This window comes from Budorcas taxicolor, chromosome 3 (genome assembly GCF_023091745.1).
Source record: "Budorcas taxicolor isolate Tak-1 chromosome 3, Takin1.1, whole genome shotgun sequence".
NCBI lineage: Eukaryota > Metazoa > Chordata > Mammalia > Artiodactyla > Bovidae > Budorcas > Budorcas taxicolor.
Window position 1 is genome coordinate 91,349,628 of NC_068912.1, and position 22,090 is coordinate 91,371,717.

The following is a 22,090-nucleotide window of genomic DNA, read 5'->3' on the forward strand; positions in this document are numbered from 1 at the left end:
CTAGTAAAAGGCTATGTCAGAAATACCTTTCAGATTCCAAAGGATAATTTTCAGTGTCAAAAAAATAATCTAACCATAATTGACTCATAATGATACTTTCTAATATACCTGATTATTTACTAAAAGGTTTATATTTATATCCCAATGTTTGTAATCCTTTCAGAAGGTATCAATTTGGACTTAAGCCTCAGAATTTTAGTTTCTGTCATTTTGCAACTTTTATGTCTTAGCAGAAATATCCTAGCTAGTCTTGCAAGTAGTTGCCCTTTAATGTATGCCTTATTTCTCTGATTCTAAGATGCCAGTGATTGCACCATGCATCACAGGGTTAATCCCGTATGTACAGCCTCACTGTGGCATGCTGCTTTCCATTATGCAGTGTAGTGCGTTGGACTTCTTTGAGATCTTTAAGAGTATAGAATTTTGAGGCATGTTGAGAAATATGGAGTTTTGTGTCCTTGTCTATTTTGTAAAACTCAAGCTGCTTTTTTCCTTCATTAAGTTGTGTATACTACAAGTTAAATAGTTCCTCTTGAATTAAGCTGTAACTTTGGACAGAGAGACGTTTAATGCCAAATGATGTAACCCTTCACAGAGTATGAGTCTGTCACACCAAATTCTCCTGGCTTTGGAAAATGCTTTAGTCTTAAGACCACTGGCAGTTTTATTTGCTTTTAATTGAATTGATAGACATGATAGGCTAGTCAATACCACGTCATAGTATTATCCTTTGATAGCATTCAAGAAACAAATCAGTGATCTATATTTAAATTAAAAACCCATCCTTGTTTGGTGCTAACTATGCCATGTAAGAACAGAAATGATGGGTAGATGAACAGATACCTTTTTAACAGTCAAATTCGCACATCCCATATAAGGATAGCAGTATCTAAACTTACTCCTATGCCTAATGGCCAGAAAGTTTCTTTGATATAATTGTTAAGAAATATCACTATCAGAAATGTTAAATTTTGTAAAATTTGTATCTTAGAATCCAGGAAATATGGTATTTGCTGATTGATTGGCTAATCTCTAGGAAAGCCAATATTATTTTGGCAATAGCTGTCTCACATTTACGTATTTGGTAGTACAACCGTTTTCTGCAAATGACATCAAAAGTATTTTTCTCCCCTATAGGCATCTTTATCTTACAGAAAGACTTGAAGAAGCAAGAAGGGTTTTTAAAAAAAATAAAGTTTTTAAAGTAAATGCTAACTATTATTCAGTTTTTAAAGACTTACTTGATCAGTTGATTAATAGTGTTAATATGACATTCTTAATGAAATCTCATAGTTTGAAAGATGTCATTTATTAAAAAGCAGTTCTTTTTTTAAAGAGTAGTGCATGAACATCAGACTTTTCAGATATGTATGTGAAGATCTGGATTGTCATGCACCAGTTTCAGAAATAACATATTTTAAAGTGTTTTGAAAAATATAAACTATAAAGTGGCTGTAATAATTAATAAAACCAGAATTCTCTCTTCTAAAATTGTTTTAACTAGGAAATACAAGCAGATCATGGATATTTTCTTTAATACTTAGACCACTGTTAGTATCTTGATCATATCATTGGTATCTTGATCATATCATTTTAGAAAATCATATTTTTATACCATTTTACTTATCAGCCACGTCTGTATTATCCAAGTTAAGCCTGTGCCATTGATTTATTTTCTTATGTCAACATATCCTAGCAGCCTGTGCTACTTATAATCTGTCCTCTGAAGTTGCTAATTCCTTGTTGCTGTTTTTTGCTGATGTACCCCTGTACATTTACTGTCACTTCATATCCACTCCTGTTTGCAGTTCTTGGCTTTAGGATTGCATGCAGAATAAGAAGTTGGAGACTGAATTATGAGTGCATGGAGATAAACTATAAATGAGCAATGTGAAGAGAAAAATAATAGAATGTGTAACAGTAAAACCTAATTGACTTGCAACTTTTTTATAGCTAATAAATTTAATCTACCATTTATTTCTAAATTAATGTAACTTCTTTTTAACTCTAGTCATCTCAGATTAACAATCCCCAGTTTGTATGGGTGGTACCAGCTTTGCGTCAGCTACATGAAATCACCCGCTCATTCATAAAACAAACCTATCAGAAGCAAGACAAGGTAAGAGGATTGCTATACTTGATTATTATGCAGTTACTTGCATAACCTTTTGTAATGACTAAACATCAAAAGATTGCTAAGTTTTATAGTGACTGTTTCACAGTTTTATGGTTATTAATATAATTCATTTATATTATTTAATAATCTTGAATTTAAGCATCATTCTGCTTTCACATCTGTAGAGCTTTTCTTTTGATATATCCCTAACTCATTTATATTTTATTTCCTTAATTTACTGAAGTAAGCCAATTTTTAAAAGTTAGAATAGTATTGTAGGAATTTGAAAAGATTCGCAAGACTTGTTTTATATTGTGAAGAAACATCAGTTCACTTAAGGAACTAGAGGCTCCTCAATGTAAGAGACTTTGGAAGAAAGATCTGGAAAAGTATGCAAGAAGTGAGATAGTGCTTTTGAAAGACTTATTTTTTAAAAAAAATAATAAAACAAAAAATTCCTTTAGAACCAGAAATTTACCAGGGAAGTTTGTTAATTCTGTAGTAATTCCCAAGTAAATGTACGTATCAGATTGTTTTCATTTACTTTTATGTAGGAAATGTGAGTGAAAAATTTTTATGTTTGCTGTTCTTCAACTGTATGCTCAAATAGAAGCTTGTATTAAATTGACAAAGTAGCTGCACATTCTCATACCTTTTTTTTGTTTGTTTTCACCAAGAGCATTATTCAAGACTTGAAGAAAAATTTTGAAATAGTAAAACTGGTAACAGGAAGCTTGATAGCTTGTCATCGACTTGCAGCAGCCGTGGCTGGACCTGGAGGCTTAACTGGTTCAACACTAGTGGATGGCCGATATACCTACCGGGAGGTACCTGGCATTGTGCTGTTGTTTCATGACTTACAGCATCCATTTGACCTTGTTGCATTTGAACTATAATAGTAATATTTATTGGAAGGAACTCTAAAGAGGAAGCATGAGGTGTCTTTGTCATGATGGGACAGTTTTTAATCTTTAATAAAACCAGCTCGAAGTAAAAGGTTAGAAAATTGATATTTGTGGGTATATCTTTCAGTAAATCACCTAACATAACTGCATATGATATGGTATTAAAAATAAATATCTTTTGTCTTTGATCAAAAATATAATTGCCAGTTCTGTGGCTCATGGCTTTTTGTTTCTCAAGGCTGTCAGTAATATTGTTTTCCAAAAAATAGAAAAATACCTTCACTCATCAGTTGTGTTCTGGTGTTTTACTCTGAGATTGCTGGGCATCTAAAGTCACCTGAATTTATAATAGACACGTAGTTTCTGCTACATTGTATTGTCACCTCATAAACGGATTTCTCACATTTACTTTAGCCTAAATTACAAGAGAAAGCATTAGGTAAACTCCTTTTTACTTAAAGGTAAAACTACTTTTTAATTTCAGTTGTTTTTGGTTTTTTTTTTGCTTTTACATATAAATGCCTGAAGTTGACTAATTAACATTATTTCTTTTTCCAGTATTTAGAGGCCCATCTTAAATTCCTGGCATTTTTCTTGCAAGAAGCTACTCTGTATTTGGGTTGGAATCGTGCCAAGGAAATCTGGGAGTGTCTTGTGACTGGCCCGGATGTTTGTGAATTAGATAGAGAGGTAAGAAGACGGCGTTATGGATGAAGTGAGACAAAAGTGTGACTTAATAAATAGTATTTTGCTTTATCTTGTGTATCTCACATTTTTGTGCATGTCTCATATCTTCAATTCTAAACACTTTTCAGTTTACTAAGCATACATTTATAATAAGCCAGGAGCTGAGAGTGTTGAAAAGATATTTTATATATATGTGATATACACAAGCATATGAGCTCTTTGGTAATTTTGGTAACCGTTCTACATAAAACCAAATTCAGCTAAGTGAGTATAGCGAACTTAGTGTATTCTTTAGTTTTTTTTTTTCCCCCTCCCATGAAACTAATTTTAAGTTAACCAGCAGAAACTTTGAGTTCCTGTAATGATGTTGTATCCCAGAAACCCTAAAGGAAGAATTGCTGCCTAGACAAATCTTTAGAACTACAGTTGCACAGCTGAGGGTGGATTAAACCAGGAGCACTGCCCTGCTTCAATGTTTCCTAAAGTGAATCGCTATTTCCTCCTCTCATTTTGCAGAATAACGTTAACTACATCATAGAGTTATTGAAAGGATCAAGTATGTGACAGAGCCTAACAGCATAAAGCTTATTAGTAAATGTCATGGAAAAACTGAAATGTAATGATTCAGTGGAGAGTATGAGTATGTATTTTCATTATCTAGAAGAAAGATTGCTGTAACTAACTGCTTCATTTAGTTCCAGAGTTCCAATCATTTTAGTTTTGAGTGGTACTAAGGCATTATACAGTATGAAAAGGCAAAATGATAGGATACTGAAAGAGGAACTCCCCAGGTCAGTAGGTGCCCAATATGCTACTGGAGATCAGTGGAGAAAGAATGAAGGGATGGAGCCAAAGCAAAAACAACACCCAGTTGTGGATGTGACTGGTGATAGAAGCAAGGTCCGATGCTGTAAAGAGCAATACTGCATAGGAACCTGGAATGTCAGGTCCATGAATCAGGGCAAATTGGAAGTGGTCAAACAGGAGATGGCAAGAGTGAACATCGACATTCTAGGCATCAGCGAACTAAAATGGACTGGAGTGGGTGAATTTAACTCAGATGACCATTATATCTACTACTGCGGGCAGGAATCCCTTAGAAGAAATGGAGTAGCCACCATGGTCAACAAAAGAGTCTGAAATGCAGTACTTAGATGCAATCTCAAAAATGACTGAATGATCTCTGTTCATTTCCAAGGCAAACCATTCAATATCACAGTAATACAAGCCTCTGCCCCAACCAGTAACACTGAAGAAGCTGAAGTTGAATGGTTCTATGAAGACCTATAAGACCTTTTAGAACTAACACCCAAAAAAGATATCCTTTCATTATAGGGGACTGGAAAGCAAAAGTAGGAAGTCAAGAAACATATGGGGTTATAGGCAAATTTGGCCTTGGAATGCAGAATGAAGCAGGGCAAAGACTAATAGAGTTTTGCAAAGGGAACGCACTGGTCATAGCAAACACCCTCTTCCAACAGCACAAGAAAAGACTCTACACATGGACATCACCAGATGGTCAATACCGAAATCAGGTCGATTATATTCTTTGCAGCCAAAGATGGAGAAGCTCTATACAGTCAACAAAAACAAGACCAGGTGCCGACTGTGGCTCAGATCATGAACTCCTTATTGCCAAATTCAGACTTCAATTGAAGAAAGTAGGGAAAACCACTAGACCATTCAGGTATGACCTAAATCAAATCGCTTATGATTATACAGTGGAAGTGAGAAATAGATTTAAGGGACTAGATCTGATAGATAGAGTGCCTGATGAACTATGGACTGAGGTTTGTGACATTGTACAGGAGACAGGGATCAGGACCATCCCCATGGAAAAGAAATGCAAAAAAGCAAAATGGCTGTCTGGGGAGGCCTTACAAAGAGCTGTGAAAAGAAGGGAGAAGGCGATGGCACCCCACTCCAGTCCTCTTGCCTGGAAAATACCATGGGTGGAGGAGCCTGGTGGGCTGCAGTCCGTGGGGTCGCGAAGAGTAGGACACGACTGAGCGACTTCACTTTGACTTTTCACTTTCCTGCATTGGAGAAGGAAATGGCAACCCACTCCAGTGTTCTTGCCTGGAGAATCCCAGGGATGGGGGAGCCTGGTGGGCTGCCGTCTATGGGGTCGAACAGAGTCGGACACGACTGAAGCGACTCAGCAGCAGCAGCAGCAGCAGTGAAAAGAAGAGAAGCGAAAAGCAAAGGAGAAAAGGAAAGATAAAAGCATCTGAATGCAGAGTTCCAAAGAATAGCAAGAAGAGATGAGAAAGCCTTCCTCAGCGATCAGTGCAAAGAAACAGAGGAAAACAACAGAATGGGAAAGACTAGAGATCTCTTCAAGAAAATCAGAGATACCAAGGGAACATTTCATGCAAAGATGGGCTCGATAAAGGACAGAAATGGTATGGACCTAACAGAAGCAGAAGATATTAAGAAGAGGTGGCAGGAATACACAGATGAACTGTACAAAAAAGAACTTAACAACCCAGATAATCACGATGGTGTGATCACTCACCTAGAGCCAGACATCTTGGAATGTGAGGTAAAGTGGGCCTTAGAAAGCATCACTACGAACAAAGCTAGTGGAGGTGATGGAATTCCAGTTGAGCTATTTCAAATCCTGAAAGATGATGCTGTGAAAGTGCTGCACTAAACATGCCAGCAAATTTGGAAAACTCAGCAGTGGCCACAGGACTGGAAAAGGTCTGTTTTCATTCCAGTCCCAAAGAAAGGCAATGCCAAAGAATGCTCAAACTACCACACAATTGCACTCATCTCACACGCTAGTAAAGTAATGCTCGAAATTCTCCAAGCCAGGCTTCAGCAATATGTGAACTGTGAACTTCCAGATGTTCAAGCTGGTTTTAGAAAAGGCAGAGGAACAAGAGATCAAATTGCCAACATCCGCTGGGTCATCAAAAAAGCATGAGAGTTCCAGAAAAACATCTATATCTGCTTTATTGACTATGCCAAAGCCTTTGACTGTGTGGATCACAATAAACTGCAGAAGATTCTGAAAGAGATGGGAATTCCAGACCACCTGACCTGCCTCTTGAGAAATCTGTATGCAGGTCAGGAAGCAACAGTTAGAACTGGACATGGAACAACAGGCTGGTTCCAGATAGGAAAAGGAGTACGTCAAGGCTGTATATTGTCACCCTGCTCATTTAACTTATATGCAGAGTACATCATGAGAAATGCTGGCCTGGAAGAAGCACAAGCTAGAATCAAGCTTGGCAGGAGAAATATCAATAACCTCAGATATGCAGATGACACCACCGTTATGGCAGAAAGTGAAAAGGAACTAAAAAGCCTCTTGATGAAAGTGAAAGATGAGAGTGAAAAAGTTGGCTTGAAGCTCCGCAGTCAGAAAACAAAGATCATGGCATCTGGTCCCATTACTTCATGGGAAATAGATGGGGAAACAGTGCAAACAGTGGCAGACTTTATTTTTCTGGGGATCCAAAATCACTGCAGATGGTGACTGCAGCCATGAAATTAAAAGATGCTTACTCCTTGGAAGAAAGGTTATGACCAACCTAGATAGCATATTGAAAAGCAGAGATATTACTTTGCCAACAAAGGTCCGTCTAGTCAAGGCTATGGTTTTTCCTGTGGTCATGTGTGGATGTGAGAGTTGGACTGTGAAGAAAGCTGAACGCTGAAGAATTGATGCTTTTGAACTGTGGTGTTGGAGAAGAATCTTGAGAGACCTTTGGACTGTGAGGAGATCCAACCAGTCCATTCTGAAGGAGATCAGCTCTGGGATTTCTTCGGAGGGAATGATGCTAAAGCTGAAACTCCAATACTTTGGCCACCTCGTGTGAAGAGTTGACTCATTGGAAAAGACTCTGATGCTGGGAGGGATTGGGGGCAGGAGGAGAAGGGGACGACTGAGGATGAGATGGCTGGATGGCATCACCGACTCGATGGACGTGAGTCTGAGTGAACTCCGAGAGTTGGTTTTGGACAGGGAGGCCTGGCGTGCTGTGATTCATGGGGTCGCAAAGAGTTGGACACGACTGAGCAACTGAATGAACTGAAGGCATTATAAATTTCTGAAGAATTAAAAATCATTTGTCTTTGCTTTCCTCGTTTGGATTATGTATTTGCCTGAAGTGGGTTTTAGTTACAGGGTGATATTTGTCTTGATTCACAGATGTGTTTTGAATGGTTTACAAAAGGGCAACATGATCTTGAGAGTGATGTTCAGCAGCAGCTCTTCAAGGAGAAAATTCTTAAATTGGAGTCATATGAAATCACTATGAATGGTAAGGAAAAACTTTAAAATTGTTTTTTCAGTTCTTTAAATTTTTTTCTTTTCAGCCCACTGTGAGAAACAGCTTCACAGTTTGGTATATGCTTCTGGACTTGGCCTTATACATATGAAGATACATCTATATAAACATGTTCATATAAACAAATGAATTTCTTTTTACATGAATGGTATTTTTAAATTACACAGCCTAATAACTGTCAAACTGTTTTCATGAAATTACTTAGTATAAAAAGGATTCATTTAAGGTAAAAATTGGTCCAAGTATAAAAATCCTCTTTTCAGTTGTTTATTTTAATTGAAATTTTTCTTATTGATATGAATTTTACATGCCATAAAATTTATTTTTTTAAAGTGTGCACGAAGTGTTTTTTGTATGTTCACAATCTTGCTCAGCCTTCACCATTTTTCATCTCAGGACATTTTCATCTCCCCGGAGGGAAACTAGGTAGTCACGCTGCATTCTCCCCTTCCCACAGTTGCGCATCTGCTTGTTGTCCTTGTGGGTTACTCTGATCTGGACATTCTATATCAGCAGAATCTTGCAGTATGTCACCTTTTATCTTTGGCTTCTTGATCATGCTGAGACATAATGTGGTCAGAGTTCACCGAGGTTTTTGCACGTGTCAAAACTTCATTCTATATGACTGGATAATACTTCATTGAATGGATATAACACATTGTATTTATCCATTCATCAATGGATAGGCATCTGGGTTGTTACCACTTTTGGTTATTGTCAATAATGCTGCTGTAAATGTCCGTGTACAAGTTTTTATCTACCTAGGAGTAAAATTGCTATATGATATAATTAACATTTGAGGAATTGTCAATCTTTTTTGCAAAGTGGCTATACCATTTTATAATCCCACCAGCAGTATATGAGGTTTTGATTTGTCCACATCTTCTCTAATAATTATAAACTGTCATTTTTATTTTAGCCATCCTCGTGGTTTTGAGATGGAATCTCATGGCCTTTAATATGCATTCCCCTGATGACTAAGGATATTCATGGGCTCTTTGGTCACTTATCCCCTTTGAAAAGATGTCTGTTAAAATCTTTCTCATCTTTAAATGGGGTTATTTGCCCTTTTAGTTTTGAGTTTTAAGGGTTGCCTAACTGACTGTCTTGAAGATTTGTGCCTGTTTTGTTCTGAAAGTTTTATCATTTTAGCTCTTGATATACTTTGTCTTTTCATTGATTATCTGTGGTACCAAGAGCACATGAATTTATCTGACGTTCTATAATTTCAGGGTTTACCTTATTTAAGACTTTCTTTGAGAATGTGAATCTGTGTGACCACCGATTGAAAAGACAAGGAGCTCAGCTGGTAAGCAGCGTTGCTTTCAGACCTAGATAACTTGGGTCATCTAGTAGAACTTGATATTCAGCAAAGAAAAAGAAAATATTCTAATTGAGAGAAGACATGAAGTCTTTTGAAAAGAATGGGCTCCCCCTTTGACTGCAGTCTCCTGCGTCATTCAGAGAGCTCCTCAGAGTGTGAGGGCATTCCCCTTCCCATACAGGTGACTTCTCAGATTCCTCTTTGCTTTTTGCTGATCTGAGAGAGCCAGTGGCCTCCTGTGGCTGGGTGAACGCAAAGTAGGGATAGTTCTAGCCCAGCTTGTAACCTCTCAGATCCCTGCAACAGTTCACAGGTACCTGAGAACGTACCAAAATCTTCAGTTCTGGGGTCTTAGCAGCAAGGATTTGGGGGAAAAATTTTAAGAACAGACAAAGCAGGAAAATGAGAATGTATACAGCTTACATTTATATTTACGTCGAGTAGCTTTAAAAAGGCGAAAAATAACTCTTTTTCCAGATCTGTTTCATTCATGGCCTAACTTCCTAGAATTTTTACGAGATCTTGTAACCCTCGATCTTGCCATTTCTAACTGAGCTTTGAGAAGACCAGATTGAGCCCTGAGGAGTCTGGCTTGACTCCCTTTCCTTTGAAGAAAAGCTCCTGCAGGGGGCGCCCATGTTACCCCTGCATGTGTGCGTCAGTGCCCCATCTGGGTAGAACTGCAGCTTCAGTTTAGGATAACGTCTGGAGAAAAGTCTCCTTATCTGTCCCGATTCCGTGGAAGTTGCCCAGTGTTTCTGTTGTTGGCTGTTTTTTGTTTTAAAAAATTATTATATAAAACTGTTGTTTTATATACTAATGTTCTCGAGTATAGCTTGGTTTTTGTAGCCTTAATTCATAGTGAACTGTAAGAGGTATGGAGTTACAGTGTAGCAGAAAATAATTGTATTTTTGTGACCTTGATGTGCTATTTTTTTTTTCTTTTGAACAGTATGTCGAAAAACTGGAATTGATAGGAATGGATTTCATTTGGAAAATAGCCATGGAATCACCTGATGAAGAAATTGCTAATGAGGCTATTCAGTTAATTATAAACTACAGTTACATTAATCTAAATCCTAGGCTAAAGAAGGTAAGTAAGGAGAAAAGGTGCCCATACACAAAAAGTAATGTATTTTTAATTGATAAGTTGGTGTGCCTGAAAGTTGAGCTTCTTTATTTTGACATTTTATCCTTAATAATGATTACAACTAAATAGTAGACTCATTAATTTCCATTTACCTCTTAACTTTTAGGATTCTGTATCATTACATAAGAAATTCATTGCTGATTGCTACACAAGATTAGAAGTGAGTAGCAAATTTTATTTAACCTTTTTTTGAAATAAATGCTTTGAGTTTTCTTCCATTTATAATTTTGTATTTTGAGATCATGTATAGTTCTGATATTTCTGGCTGGATCCCGTTGGAAGAATTTGCCAGGAGTATTGGCATAGGGAACAGGCATTTACCTTGATGCCCACAATATAGAAATAAATGTAACTTTATGGGAAATCATTCCTTCTCCCTCCACCATCTCCCTTCCCTGTTTTACCTACCCTGCCACACCTCACTCCCCACCTCCTTTTGGGGTACAAAACTATATTCTGTACATTCTACATTTTAATAGATTCTTTTTCTCCTTTCTTGGTCCAGAAGTTTTATATACATACTTGCTTCTTTTCCCATCATTCCTCATGTGTCATTTCATTTATATCATAAATGCTGTTAAAAGCCACAGCAACACACTCAGTAGTAGGTGGCACTGGCTGTCTTTGTCCATTAGTAGCCTGTGACATAATACTATCTCATGTGTATTTCCAGTGCCTTATTTCTAGCATGATGGTTAGAGTATTAAGCATTCATCTTTTCATTCTTAATTTGTGCTTGTTGAAGTTTAATACCTAATAAAGAGTGTTCCAAAAGCATAAAATGCTACTGCCCTCAAAAGTTAAAAAGTTAAATTTTCTGGTAATGAATATATGCTGGCGATGAATCTATACAGGAGTTCCCAGGTTGTGACTTTCGTCCAAATACATGGTCATAAAAACACTTAAAGTATTCAGGTACCCTAAATAAGGTGCTGTTGTAAGAAATAACACATGTAGAACAGTCGTTCTCAATTGGAGATTATTTGGCCTCCCAGGGGACACTTGGCAGTGTCTAGAGACTTTCTGGTTGTCACTAGATGGGTCCTGCCGGGTACCTGGTGGCCAGTGGGTGGTGAGTACAAGTCAGAAATGCCACTAAGCGTCCTACAAAGTCCAAGACTGTCTTCCATGACAAAACACCTTCTAGCCCAAAATGTCAGCAGAGCTGATGCTGAGAAACCCTGATGTAGAATAACTTCTTGTTACGTAGGCAGCCAGTTCAGCACTTGGGGGCCCCACTCTGACACACGCTGTGACCAGAGCAACGAAAATGCTGACAGCGACTGCCATGCCAACTGTAGCCACATCAGTCCAGTCTCCTTACAGGTAAGCACTTATAGAAGTCACAGCAAGCACCCAACACACGAAGACAGGTCAGCTGTAAAATAAAATTGGGATCTTTTTTCTTCCTTGGAGATCTCTCAATTAATTGTTCATTTCCTCATTTTATTTCATGTATTTTTCAAATAGTCATATCCTTGAAAATTATGTATTCCCTGTCATATATTTTATCATTTGATTCATTTTACTTTAACTCTGTGTAATATGAGTAGCCTACTCTTTATGATTGAACCAAGATATATTCTTTGTATGAAGAATAATTTTTTCAGATTTGAAATATTTACTTAGACATAACTATCTGAATAGACAAATCATGACACCAACAGTGTAAGCAAAATGAAGTGGCATATGATGATTAATATTGTACATTATGATATAATCATAGTTAAAATTTATGTACTTTAATTTATTTTTCAAATAATTGTGTTAAAAGTTTGAATTGACATCTCTAAATCACATTGCTGTATTGAGTGTTTTCAGATGTTGTCAGTGAAATTTGAGTTAAGCATTTTCTGTACTTCTTTGGTATAGTAAGGAGAATAGATGGATATTTAGAAAATTAAATTGAAGCAGCTAAACTACTTCTGTGGGATTTTAATAAGTCTTTCATTACTGGTGAGCAGCCCCAAATCAGTGATGCTCAGGTGCTCAAAAGAGCTCCCTCTGTGTCTCATTCTGCTGCCCTCCAGTGGTTGGTGCTGATAGAGTCTCTACTTCTGGAATCACTTTATGTGTGTATTTCTTTCTCTTTATTTACAGTTGGGGATGTTCCTTTTCTTTTTAAAGCCTTTAAAGCACTTTATAGCAAAGTGATTCAGTTATATATGTATACTTTTTTCTGTATTGTTTTCCATTATAGTTTATTACAAGATATTGAGTATAATTCCCTGTGCTAACCAACTCTTTTTAAAGTGAAATTTCCAGTACTGCTAATCAGCATGCCTGAGATTTAGAAATAGACCTATATGAACTATTTAGACTTTCTGGAATATCAAGTGTTTGAGGGCACTTGGATTTTCATCTGTCAGTGTTAACACTTGTCGTGTTTAATAAAGTGTGGAGCTGTCACTGTATAAGCTGCTGAATATTGGAGTCCTCTTATTTCAAATGATATGTAAGATTCCTTAACTCTGACCTAAAGAGACCTCAGGTCTCATTTTTAGAGTCTGAGAGCTCCGCACTTCCTTGCTATGTGTTTTCTGTTCCAAAGATGATTATATCTCTTGATGTGTGTTGATTTCTTAACTATTTTGAAAATCCCTGGGATACCATATTCTGTTATATGTTTTAACTATACAGGGTAGTCACATAAACCAGATGAACATTTTGGGGGGGGGGTCCTTTTTCTTCTGCCTCATTCTTGAGCTAATTAAACAGCAGTTCTCATTTGTGGCAAACTAAATGGTTTACGTTTGTCTTCTAAATTTCAGGCAGTTCAGAACTTTGTCAGTTCTGTGTGTTTACAGAATTATATGGCATATTTTAGTTGTAAGATTATGAGATTCAAACTCACTGATTGTTCATTCTTGGTGAATTGATAAACAAATAAGTCTGCAGACCCAGAAGAAGCACAGGCCTTCTATTTGCGGAACAACTATTTAGAAAAAAGAGAAAAGGACAGGAAAGGAAATGTGGGGCAGGGCCAGCTTCTCCACTGTTATTCCATCTGTGTGTGACAGCTGTGACCCGCTTGAACCATCTTCCCCTTGAGTAAAAGGGAAGTTTACTTTTGCAGATTTCAGTGAGGGCTAAATGTGATTGTGGTTTTGGTTAAAGAGACTGAAGTTGAGCTCATGTTAGCAATTCAAGTATGTTCAAAAAAATTTTTTTAATTCATAGATCCACTAAACTTGTAATAATTGAACGATTACTGCTTCTGGCAGAACGTTACGTGATCACTATAGAGGTAAGCCTCTCTTCTTTGTAAAACAACTTTATCATGCTATAATTAGTCTGTTAGGAGTGTTTTTTTGTGACATTTAACTGTGGCACTGTCCTGTTTGTTTGACTTGCTGTGTCTTTTTCAAGGATTTTTACTCTGTTCCCCGAACTATTCTACCTCATGGTGCCTCATTCCATGGACATCTTTTAACTCTTAACGTTACTTATGAGTCTACCAAAGATACCTTCACTGTAGAGGTAGGTTTCCATTAAGTTCTGAAGCCATATTGTCTTGTTATTTTCATATGAACCTCATTGATTAAGATAGCAGCAAAAATGACTATTTTAAAAGCTGTTTAGTAAACAAATTTAGAATAAAGATCTGAAGTGAAAGGAAGTTGATAGGGTCTAAGCAGATACATAAGTACATGATATCAGGTGATAATGAGTGTTATAAAGATATAAGAAGAATACCACGTGACATAGTTTAGAATGGACAGGGAAGGTCTCTGAGGTGGTCACATTTGAATGGAGACTTGAATGAATTGACAGAGCAAGTTATTTCTGGGGAGGAGCTCTCCATACCAAGGGAGCAGCAGGTACAAAGGTCCTAAGGTGGGAGTCTGTTGGGTTTATTCAGTGGCAAGGAAAGTGGCTGGTGTGACTAGAGCAAGGTGAGAAGGGGAAGAATGGAAGGCTCTGCAGTGGAAGGATTTGAAATTTGATTACATGCATGATGGGGAGTGACGTATGGAATAGAATGTTTAATTACTGTGGCGGGGAAGCCTCATGAGGGCAAGGGTTCTTGTCTTTGGGTTCTCTGCTATGTTCCCAGCTTCTGCAGCAGTGCCCAGTACATATAAGGTGCTCACTAGTAGCTGTTTAAATTAATTGATGAGCGAATTACAATATTGTTTCACTTCATTTTACAGGCTCACAGTAATGAAACTATAGGGAGTGTCCGGTGGAAGATAGCCAAGCAGTTGTGCTCTCCAGTGGACAGTATACAGATATTTACAAATGACAGTCTGGTAGGTGTAAATACACATTTTGTGTCACTTTAGTCTGTTGTCAATATTCTCCTCTCTTTTCCTTCTCAGTAATAATTAAGAAACCACTTTCTGCAGCTGACAGTGAATAAAGATCAAAAGCTACTCCACCAGCTGGGCTTCTCTGATGAACAAATCCTCACAGTGAAGACTTCTGGCAGTGGGACACCATCTGGGAGCTCTGCAGATTCCTCAACCAGCTCCAGCAGCAGCAGCAGCGGGGTGTTCAGCTCATCATACGCCATGGAACAGGTATCCAGTGATAATCTTCAAGTGCAAAACGAGAACTTAACCTCATGAAGTTTTGCCTTCAGCCCATACAGGTTTGGATGATTATGTCCTTTCCTCGTAAGTCCTGACTCTTCGGAACTGTATCACAGAAATGCTGGGATTTAGTTGGGAGAAGGAGAAGGCAATGGCACCCCACTCCAGTACTCCTGCCTGGAAAATCCCATGGACAGGGGAGCCTGGTAGGCTGCAGTCCATGGGGTCGCTGAGGGTTGGACACAACTGAGCGACTTCGCTTTCACTTTTCACTTTCATGCATTGGAGGAGGAAATGGCAACCCACTCCAGTGTTCTTGCCTGGAGAATCCCAGGGACGAGGGAGCCTGGTGGACTGCCGTCTATGGGGTCGCACCGAGTCGGACATGACTGAAGTGACTTAGCAGTAGCAGTAGCAGTTGGGAGAAGACTATGTACTTTATCAGTCTTCTGAACCAGACTCTTGTGAGTCTGAGTGATTCTGCCTGGCCCCTGCTTGCTGCTGCTCTGTTACATCTCTCTTCATTGATTGTCCTCTGCTGGGTCATTACCATTAACAGTCAGATGTGCTGTTTATTTCTGCCGTCTTTTCACCCAAACTACAGCTTCAGTTTCCTTCAGTTCTCTCCTTTTCAAATCAGCAAAGCTCCCTGAAGGAGTCTGGACTCTCTTTACCATCCTCTCTTGACTCCTCTTGAAGAGAGACTCCACATGTTTTGTCCACCTCTTAATCCTCATCTGCTTGACATCTCAGCAGACTTGTTCCTTGTGATCACTTCCCCTTGAAATACTTTCTCCACTTGTCTCCCAGAACTCACCGGCCTCTCCATCCCTCTCTAGGTCTTCCTCTTTGGGCTCCTCTGCTGCTGCTGCTTTATCTTCCTGATCTGTATGCAGAGAAGTTCCCTGGCTCAGTCCTTTGACCTCTCCTCTGTCTACACTTATTTAGGAATCTTACTTAGGAATCGCATCCAGTTTCAAAACTCTATATATTATATATACATTGATAACACCCCAACTTTTACCTTTAGCTTGAAGTGTAGGTTGTTGTGTTAGTCACTCAGTCGTGTCCAACTCTTTGCGACCCCATGGACTGTAGCCCACCAGGCTCCTCTGTCCATGGGATTTTTCAGGCAAGAATCCTGGAGTGGGTTACCATTCCCTTCTCAAGGGGATCTTCCCAACCCAAGGATCAAACTCGAGTCTCCTACACTGTAGGCGAATTCTTTACCGTCTCTGCATGGAACCCACTACTCAACACAGCATCTCCTCTTAAATGTGTGATAGACACTCCATTCTAACTCTTGAAACTGAGCTGCTGCCCGCTTTCCCACCACCTGCTCCTACCCCAAACCTCTTCATCCCACAGTCTTGTCCTGTTTCAGATAATGCCTATTTCATTCTTCTAGGGATTCATGCCTGAATCTTGAGGTCCCTTCTTTCCCTTATACATCTATGTATCACCAAATCTTTGACTCTACCTTTAAAATACCTCTATATTCTAGAAGCCAGCTACTCTCCTCTGCCTCCACAGCTTCCACACAGATCCAGGCAGCCATCACGCCCCACCCACCACCTGAGGGTAACCATAGTGCTGTGTCTGGTCCCAGGGCTTCTGCCCTTATTCCAGTTCAGTCTCTCTGGTGTATAGCACCCAGCATCTCATGATCTTTTTACAGACCAGTCAGATTATGCCACTCCTCAGTTCAGAGGCTTCAGCACCTCCCACCTCACTTAGTGTTCTCCCCGGAGGTCTTCCCCCAGGACCCACCCTCCCTCTCACCGTTCCAGCTGCAGTGGCCTCGATGTTGGTCCTCAAACATAGCAGGGCCTGTGCACTTGTTCTTCCCCAATACCCAGGCATTTTCTTTGCTGATACCCAGGTTCTTTCTCACTTCCTCCTGCTCTCACTCAACTGTAGCCTTCTTGGTGAGCCTTCTTGGTGATCCCATCTAAACTTTCAGTCTGTTCCTACTCCTGCATGGCTCATTTCCCTTCCCTGCTTTATTTCCATCTCAACATACTATATAAAATATTCATTTTGTTTAATGTCCCTGTTTCTCTCCCCAGTGAAATGTAAGCTCTGTGAGAGCAGACCTCTGAATGTTTTGCTCACTACTGTATTTCCAGCACCTAAAACAATAGTGAAACATAATAGGTAGTCAGTATTTCTTGAATGATTTTATGAATCATTCAAGGTTTTTTGTACCTTCTCTGTGGCAGGAACTGAGCTCAGCACCAGGGGTACAAAACTGAAAAAAGACATTCTGCTCTTTATGCATTTACAGTCTACAAAGTAAGATAGTAACCAGCACTCATGTGAAGTAAAAGTATTTAAGTAATGGAGAGGATTATTATATACAGCTCTTTCATTTAATAACTTATGTGAGATTGTTGTGTGGCTGTCTCTTTAAAACTTAGAGAGCATAGTCTTGCTATAGATACCACTGAAGCCTGCAGGGTTAATGTTAATATTGTGATGTTTCTTAAAAAATAACTATACTTACATGTGAAAGTGAGAGTCACTCAGTCATGTCCGACTCTTTGCAACCCCATGGACTGCCCAGTCCATGGAATTCTCTAGGCCAGAATACTGGAGTGGGTAGCCTTTCCTTTCTCCAGGGGATCTTCCCAACCCAGGGATCAAACCCAGGTCTCCCACATTGCAGGCAGATTCTTTACCAGCTGAGCCACAAGGGAAGCCCAAGAATTCTGGAATGGGTAGCCTATCCCTTCTCCAGCGGACCTTCCCGACCCAGGAATCAAACCGGGGTCTTCTGCATTGCAGGCGTATTCTTCATGTAGTGAGAATTTAAGAATGAAATCTCACTCAGAGCATTATTAAGACAGTTTATCAATAGCAGAAGTGATGTACATAGCATCTTCAAGTTTAACATTTTTATATTTCATCATTGTTGTTCAGTCGCTAAGTTGTGTCGGGCTCTTTGCAACCCCGTAAACTGCAACACATCAGGCTTCCCCATCCTTCACTATCTCCCTGAGTTTGCGCAAACTCATGTCCACTAGGTCAATGATGCCATCCAACCATCTCATATCTGTCGCCCCCTTCTCCTGCCTTCAATCTTTCCAGCATCAGGGTCTTTTCCAGTGAGTCAGCTCTTCACATCAGGTGGCCAGAGTATTTATTAGAGCTTCAGCTTTGGTGCTAGTCTTTCCAATTTAGGGTTGATTTCCTTTAGTATTGACTGGTTTGATCTCGTTGCAGTCCAAGGGACTCTCAAGAGTCTTCTCCAGCACCACAATTCAAAAGCACCAATTCTTCGGTACTCAGCCTTCTTTATGGTACCGCTCTCAACATCAGTATGTGACTACTGGAAAAACTATGGCTTTGACTAGATGGACCTTTGTTGGCAAAGTGATGTCTCTGCTTTTGAATACACCGTCTAGGTTTGTTATAGCTACTGTTCCAAGGAGCAAGTGTCTTTTATCACTTGATATCTTTTAATTTTGTGGCTGCAGTCACCTTCTGCAGTGATTTTGGAGCATAAAAAAATGAAATCTGACACTGTTTTCACATTTTCCCCATTTATTTGCCATGAAGTGATAGGACTGGATGCCATGATCTTCATTTTCTGAATGTTGAGTTTTAAGCCAGCTTTTTCACTCTCCTCTCTCACCTTCATCAGGAGGCTCTTTAGTTCCTCTTTATATTCTGCCATTAAAATGGTATCATCTGCATATCTGAGGTAGTTGGTATTTCTCCCAACAATCTTAACTGCAGCTTGTGATTCATCCAGCCCAGCGTTTCACATGATATACTCTGCGTATAAGTTAAATAAGCAGAATGACAATATACAGCCGTGACATACTCCTTTCCCAATTTGGAACCAGTCCATTTTTCAGTGTCTAGTTCTGTTTCCTCTTGTCCTGCCTACAGGTTTCTCAGGGGGGCAGGTCAGGTGGTGTGGTATTCCCATCTCATTAACAGTATTCCACAGTTTGTTACGATCCACAGGCTTTATCATAGTCAATGAAGCAGAAGTAGATGGTTTTTTTTTTGGAATTGCCTTGCTTTTTCTGTGATCCAGCATATGTTGGCAGCTTGATCTCAGGTTCCTGCTTTTTTTAAATCCTTGTACTTCTGGAAATTCTCGATTCTCATACTGCTGAAGCCTAAGCTTCAAGAATTTTGAGCATATCTTGCTGGCATTTTAAATGTGTACAATTGTACAATAATTTGAACATTCTTTGGCATTGCCTTTCTTTGGGATTAGAATAAAAACTAACCTTTTCCAGTCCTATGGCCACTGCTGAGTTTTCCAAATTTTCTGGCATAATGAGTACAGCACTTTAGCGGCAGCATCTTTCAGGATTTGAAATAGCTCAGCTGGAATTCCATCACCTCCACTAGCTTGGTTTTTTGTAATGCTTCCTAAGGCCCACTTGAGTTCATACTCCAGGATGTCTGGCTCTAGGTGAGTGACCACACCATCGTGGTTATCTGGGTCATTAAGAGATTTTTGAACAGTTCTTCCATTCTTGCCACCTTTTCTTAATCTCTTCTACTTCTGTTAGGTCCTTTCTATTTTTGTCCTTTATTGAGCCCATCTTTGCATGAAATGTCCCCTTGGTATCTCCAGTTTTCAAGAGATCTCTGGTCTTTCCCATTCTATTGTTTTCCTCTATTTCTTTGCATTGTTCACTTGAGAAGTCTCTCTTACCTTTCCTTGCTCTTCTCTGGAACTCTGCATTCAGTTGGGTTTATCTTTCCCCATCTCCTTTACCTTTCGCTTCTCTTTTCCCATCTGTTTGTAAGGCCTCCTCAGATAAGCGCTTTGCCTTCTTACGTTTCTTTTCCTTGGGATGGTTTTGGTCACCACCTCCTGTACAGTGCTACACATTACGGACGGATTCTTTACCAGCTGAGCCACAAGGGAAGCCCGAGAATTCTGGAATGGGTAGCCTATTCCTTCTCCAGCAGATCTTCCTGACCCAGGAATTAAACCGTGGTCTCCTGCGTTCCAGACATATTCTTCATGTAGTAAGAATTTAAGAATGAAATCCTACTCAGAGCAGTATTAAGACAAAGAAGTCAAAGTGAAAGTCACTCAGTCATGTCCAGTCCTTTGCAGCCTTACGGACTGTAGGCCACCAGGCTCCTCTGTCCGTGGTATTCTCCAGGCAAGAATACTGGAGTGGTTAGCCGTTCCCTTCTCCAGAGGATCTTCCAACCCAGCGGTTGAATTTGCATCTCCTGCATTGCAGGCAGATTCTTTACCACTGTGCCACCAGGGAATCCCCAAGTTTTTCAGGAGCCAGTCTTTCAGAACCAGTCATTTTATTGTTTGTACCTTTGATTAGAAAAGAAGAAAATTCTTTTGTGAGTTTGTATCTCTGTTTTGCTTTTTCCCTCAGGAGAAATCCCTCCCTGGTGTGGTGATGGCTCTTGTGTGTAATGTATTCGACATGCTTTACCAGCTGGCCAATCTGGAGGAGCCAAGGTAAATAGAAACATTTGTGAAGCTTGCAAGAGAGCAAGCTATTAAAGTTAGGGAACCAAATAAATGTTCTCTTAATATGTATATCACTTCACATCCCCTGCTACATTTGACTGTTTTTTATTTGAAACTGTGGCTCTTAAGAAAAAAAAATTCACATTTGAAAAATTTCAGGATAACTCTACGAGTACGAAAGCTTCTGCTCTTGATACCTACTGATCCAGCCATTCAGGAAGCCCTTGATCAACTTGATTCTTTAGGAAGAAAGGTATGAGTATCTTGGATAGTTATTTAACAGGCATGGAAATTTTATATCATGATTCAGTAAAAATGCAACATAGCATCACATAAAGGTCATATGATACCATCTTTCCCATAACAGATTTTTTTCTTTAGAAAAATACTTTTGCTCTAAATGGAAATCTGAACTTCATAATGACTTTTAAATTATCTATAGCCAATAATAACATCAAACTTTAGAACTGCAAGAACCTTTAATGTCATCTACTTCTGCCGCCTTCATGTTTTATATGAGGAAACCTAAACCCAGAGTAATGAAGTGTCTCATCTAGGGTCAGACTCTCATTCTCATTCAACTGTGATGTTTTTCTTCTGTCATGATGCCTCTCTGAGTGTGGTTGTTGCATATGTTTGAGTTGCTTGCATAAATGAGTTATCACTTAATTTTTTCACAGTTGGTATTTAAAGTTCCTTTTGTTTAATTTTTAGAATCTTGTTCCTTAAGAGTTTATACTAAAAATGTTTTATTTATAATATTGTTTAATTGTATTTTCAGAATAAATTCATTTAGAACAAAGTTGTTAAAACTAAGCTATGAATTTTGTATTTCAGTGATTATTATTTAGATCAGGTCAGAACCTTATCACATATACATTATTTATTAATTTGAGGGAGAAGAGAACTAATGTAACTGTAAACTATATTACTAGAACTAACCCCCCAAAATTCTCAAAACTGCTACTCTGCAATCTTATAATTTAATTATCAGAGTTCAGTAGTACAAATTTTAAAAACCTGGAAATAAATTAGGATGGCCTTGCTAGTGTTGCTTAGAATACAATCCCAGAGGCATTCCTGTAGAATGGGCTGTGGACCACTTACGGTCTGTGTGATGGAGTTCAGTGCTTCGTTAATAATTGAAGAGTGATGTGGCTTTCAGGTTAATTTTTTTAGAAAATGTCGATGATTTGAGTATATTAAAGTGGAAAATAATATTACAATATATAGTGATAATGTTTCTCCTTCATCTGTGTCCTTTTTCATTATTTTAAACTTAGAAAACATTGCTATCTGAAACAAGTTCTCAGTCTTCAAAGTCTCCATCCCTGTCTTCTAAGCAGCAGCATCAGCCAAGCGCCAGTTCAATTTTAGAAAGTCTGTTTCGATCTTTCGCTCCAGGAATGTCCACCTTCAGAGTGCTCTACAACTTAGAAGTAAGAAAGCTCATTTTTTAAAATTTAATTTTAACAGATTCATTTTGGTGTGAAAATTCATGCTTTCAGATGTCAGAAATAAGTAAATAGACTATAAATTGAAGTGTTTTATTGTTTTCGACTTTGAAAATGCTCTTTTTTCCCCCAGCTTATACCTGTG

General features: G+C 38.8%; 1 protein-coding gene across 1 annotated transcript in view; it reads left to right on the forward strand.

Moving 5' to 3' along the window:
- USP24 (ubiquitin specific peptidase 24) overlaps positions 1-22,090 on the forward strand; it is a 165,272-nt gene that overhangs the window by 66,231 nt on the left and 76,951 nt on the right. The window contains exons 18-32 of the mRNA XM_052636634.1: positions 2,012-2,119; positions 2,794-2,943; positions 3,580-3,711; positions 7,871-7,982; positions 9,242-9,318; positions 10,286-10,426; positions 10,590-10,643; positions 11,694-11,809; positions 13,664-13,730; positions 13,853-13,963; positions 14,638-14,736; positions 14,833-15,006; positions 20,394-20,479; positions 20,651-20,744; positions 21,775-21,930. Of these exons, the coding sequence (XP_052492594.1) occupies positions 2,012-2,119; positions 2,794-2,943; positions 3,580-3,711; positions 7,871-7,982; positions 9,242-9,318; positions 10,286-10,426; positions 10,590-10,643; positions 11,694-11,809; positions 13,664-13,730; positions 13,853-13,963; positions 14,638-14,736; positions 14,833-15,006; positions 20,394-20,479; positions 20,651-20,744; positions 21,775-21,930 (1,677 nt within the window). The remainder of the gene's footprint in view (positions 1-2,011; positions 2,120-2,793; positions 2,944-3,579; positions 3,712-7,870; positions 7,983-9,241; positions 9,319-10,285; positions 10,427-10,589; positions 10,644-11,693; positions 11,810-13,663; positions 13,731-13,852; positions 13,964-14,637; positions 14,737-14,832; positions 15,007-20,393; positions 20,480-20,650; positions 20,745-21,774; positions 21,931-22,090) is intronic.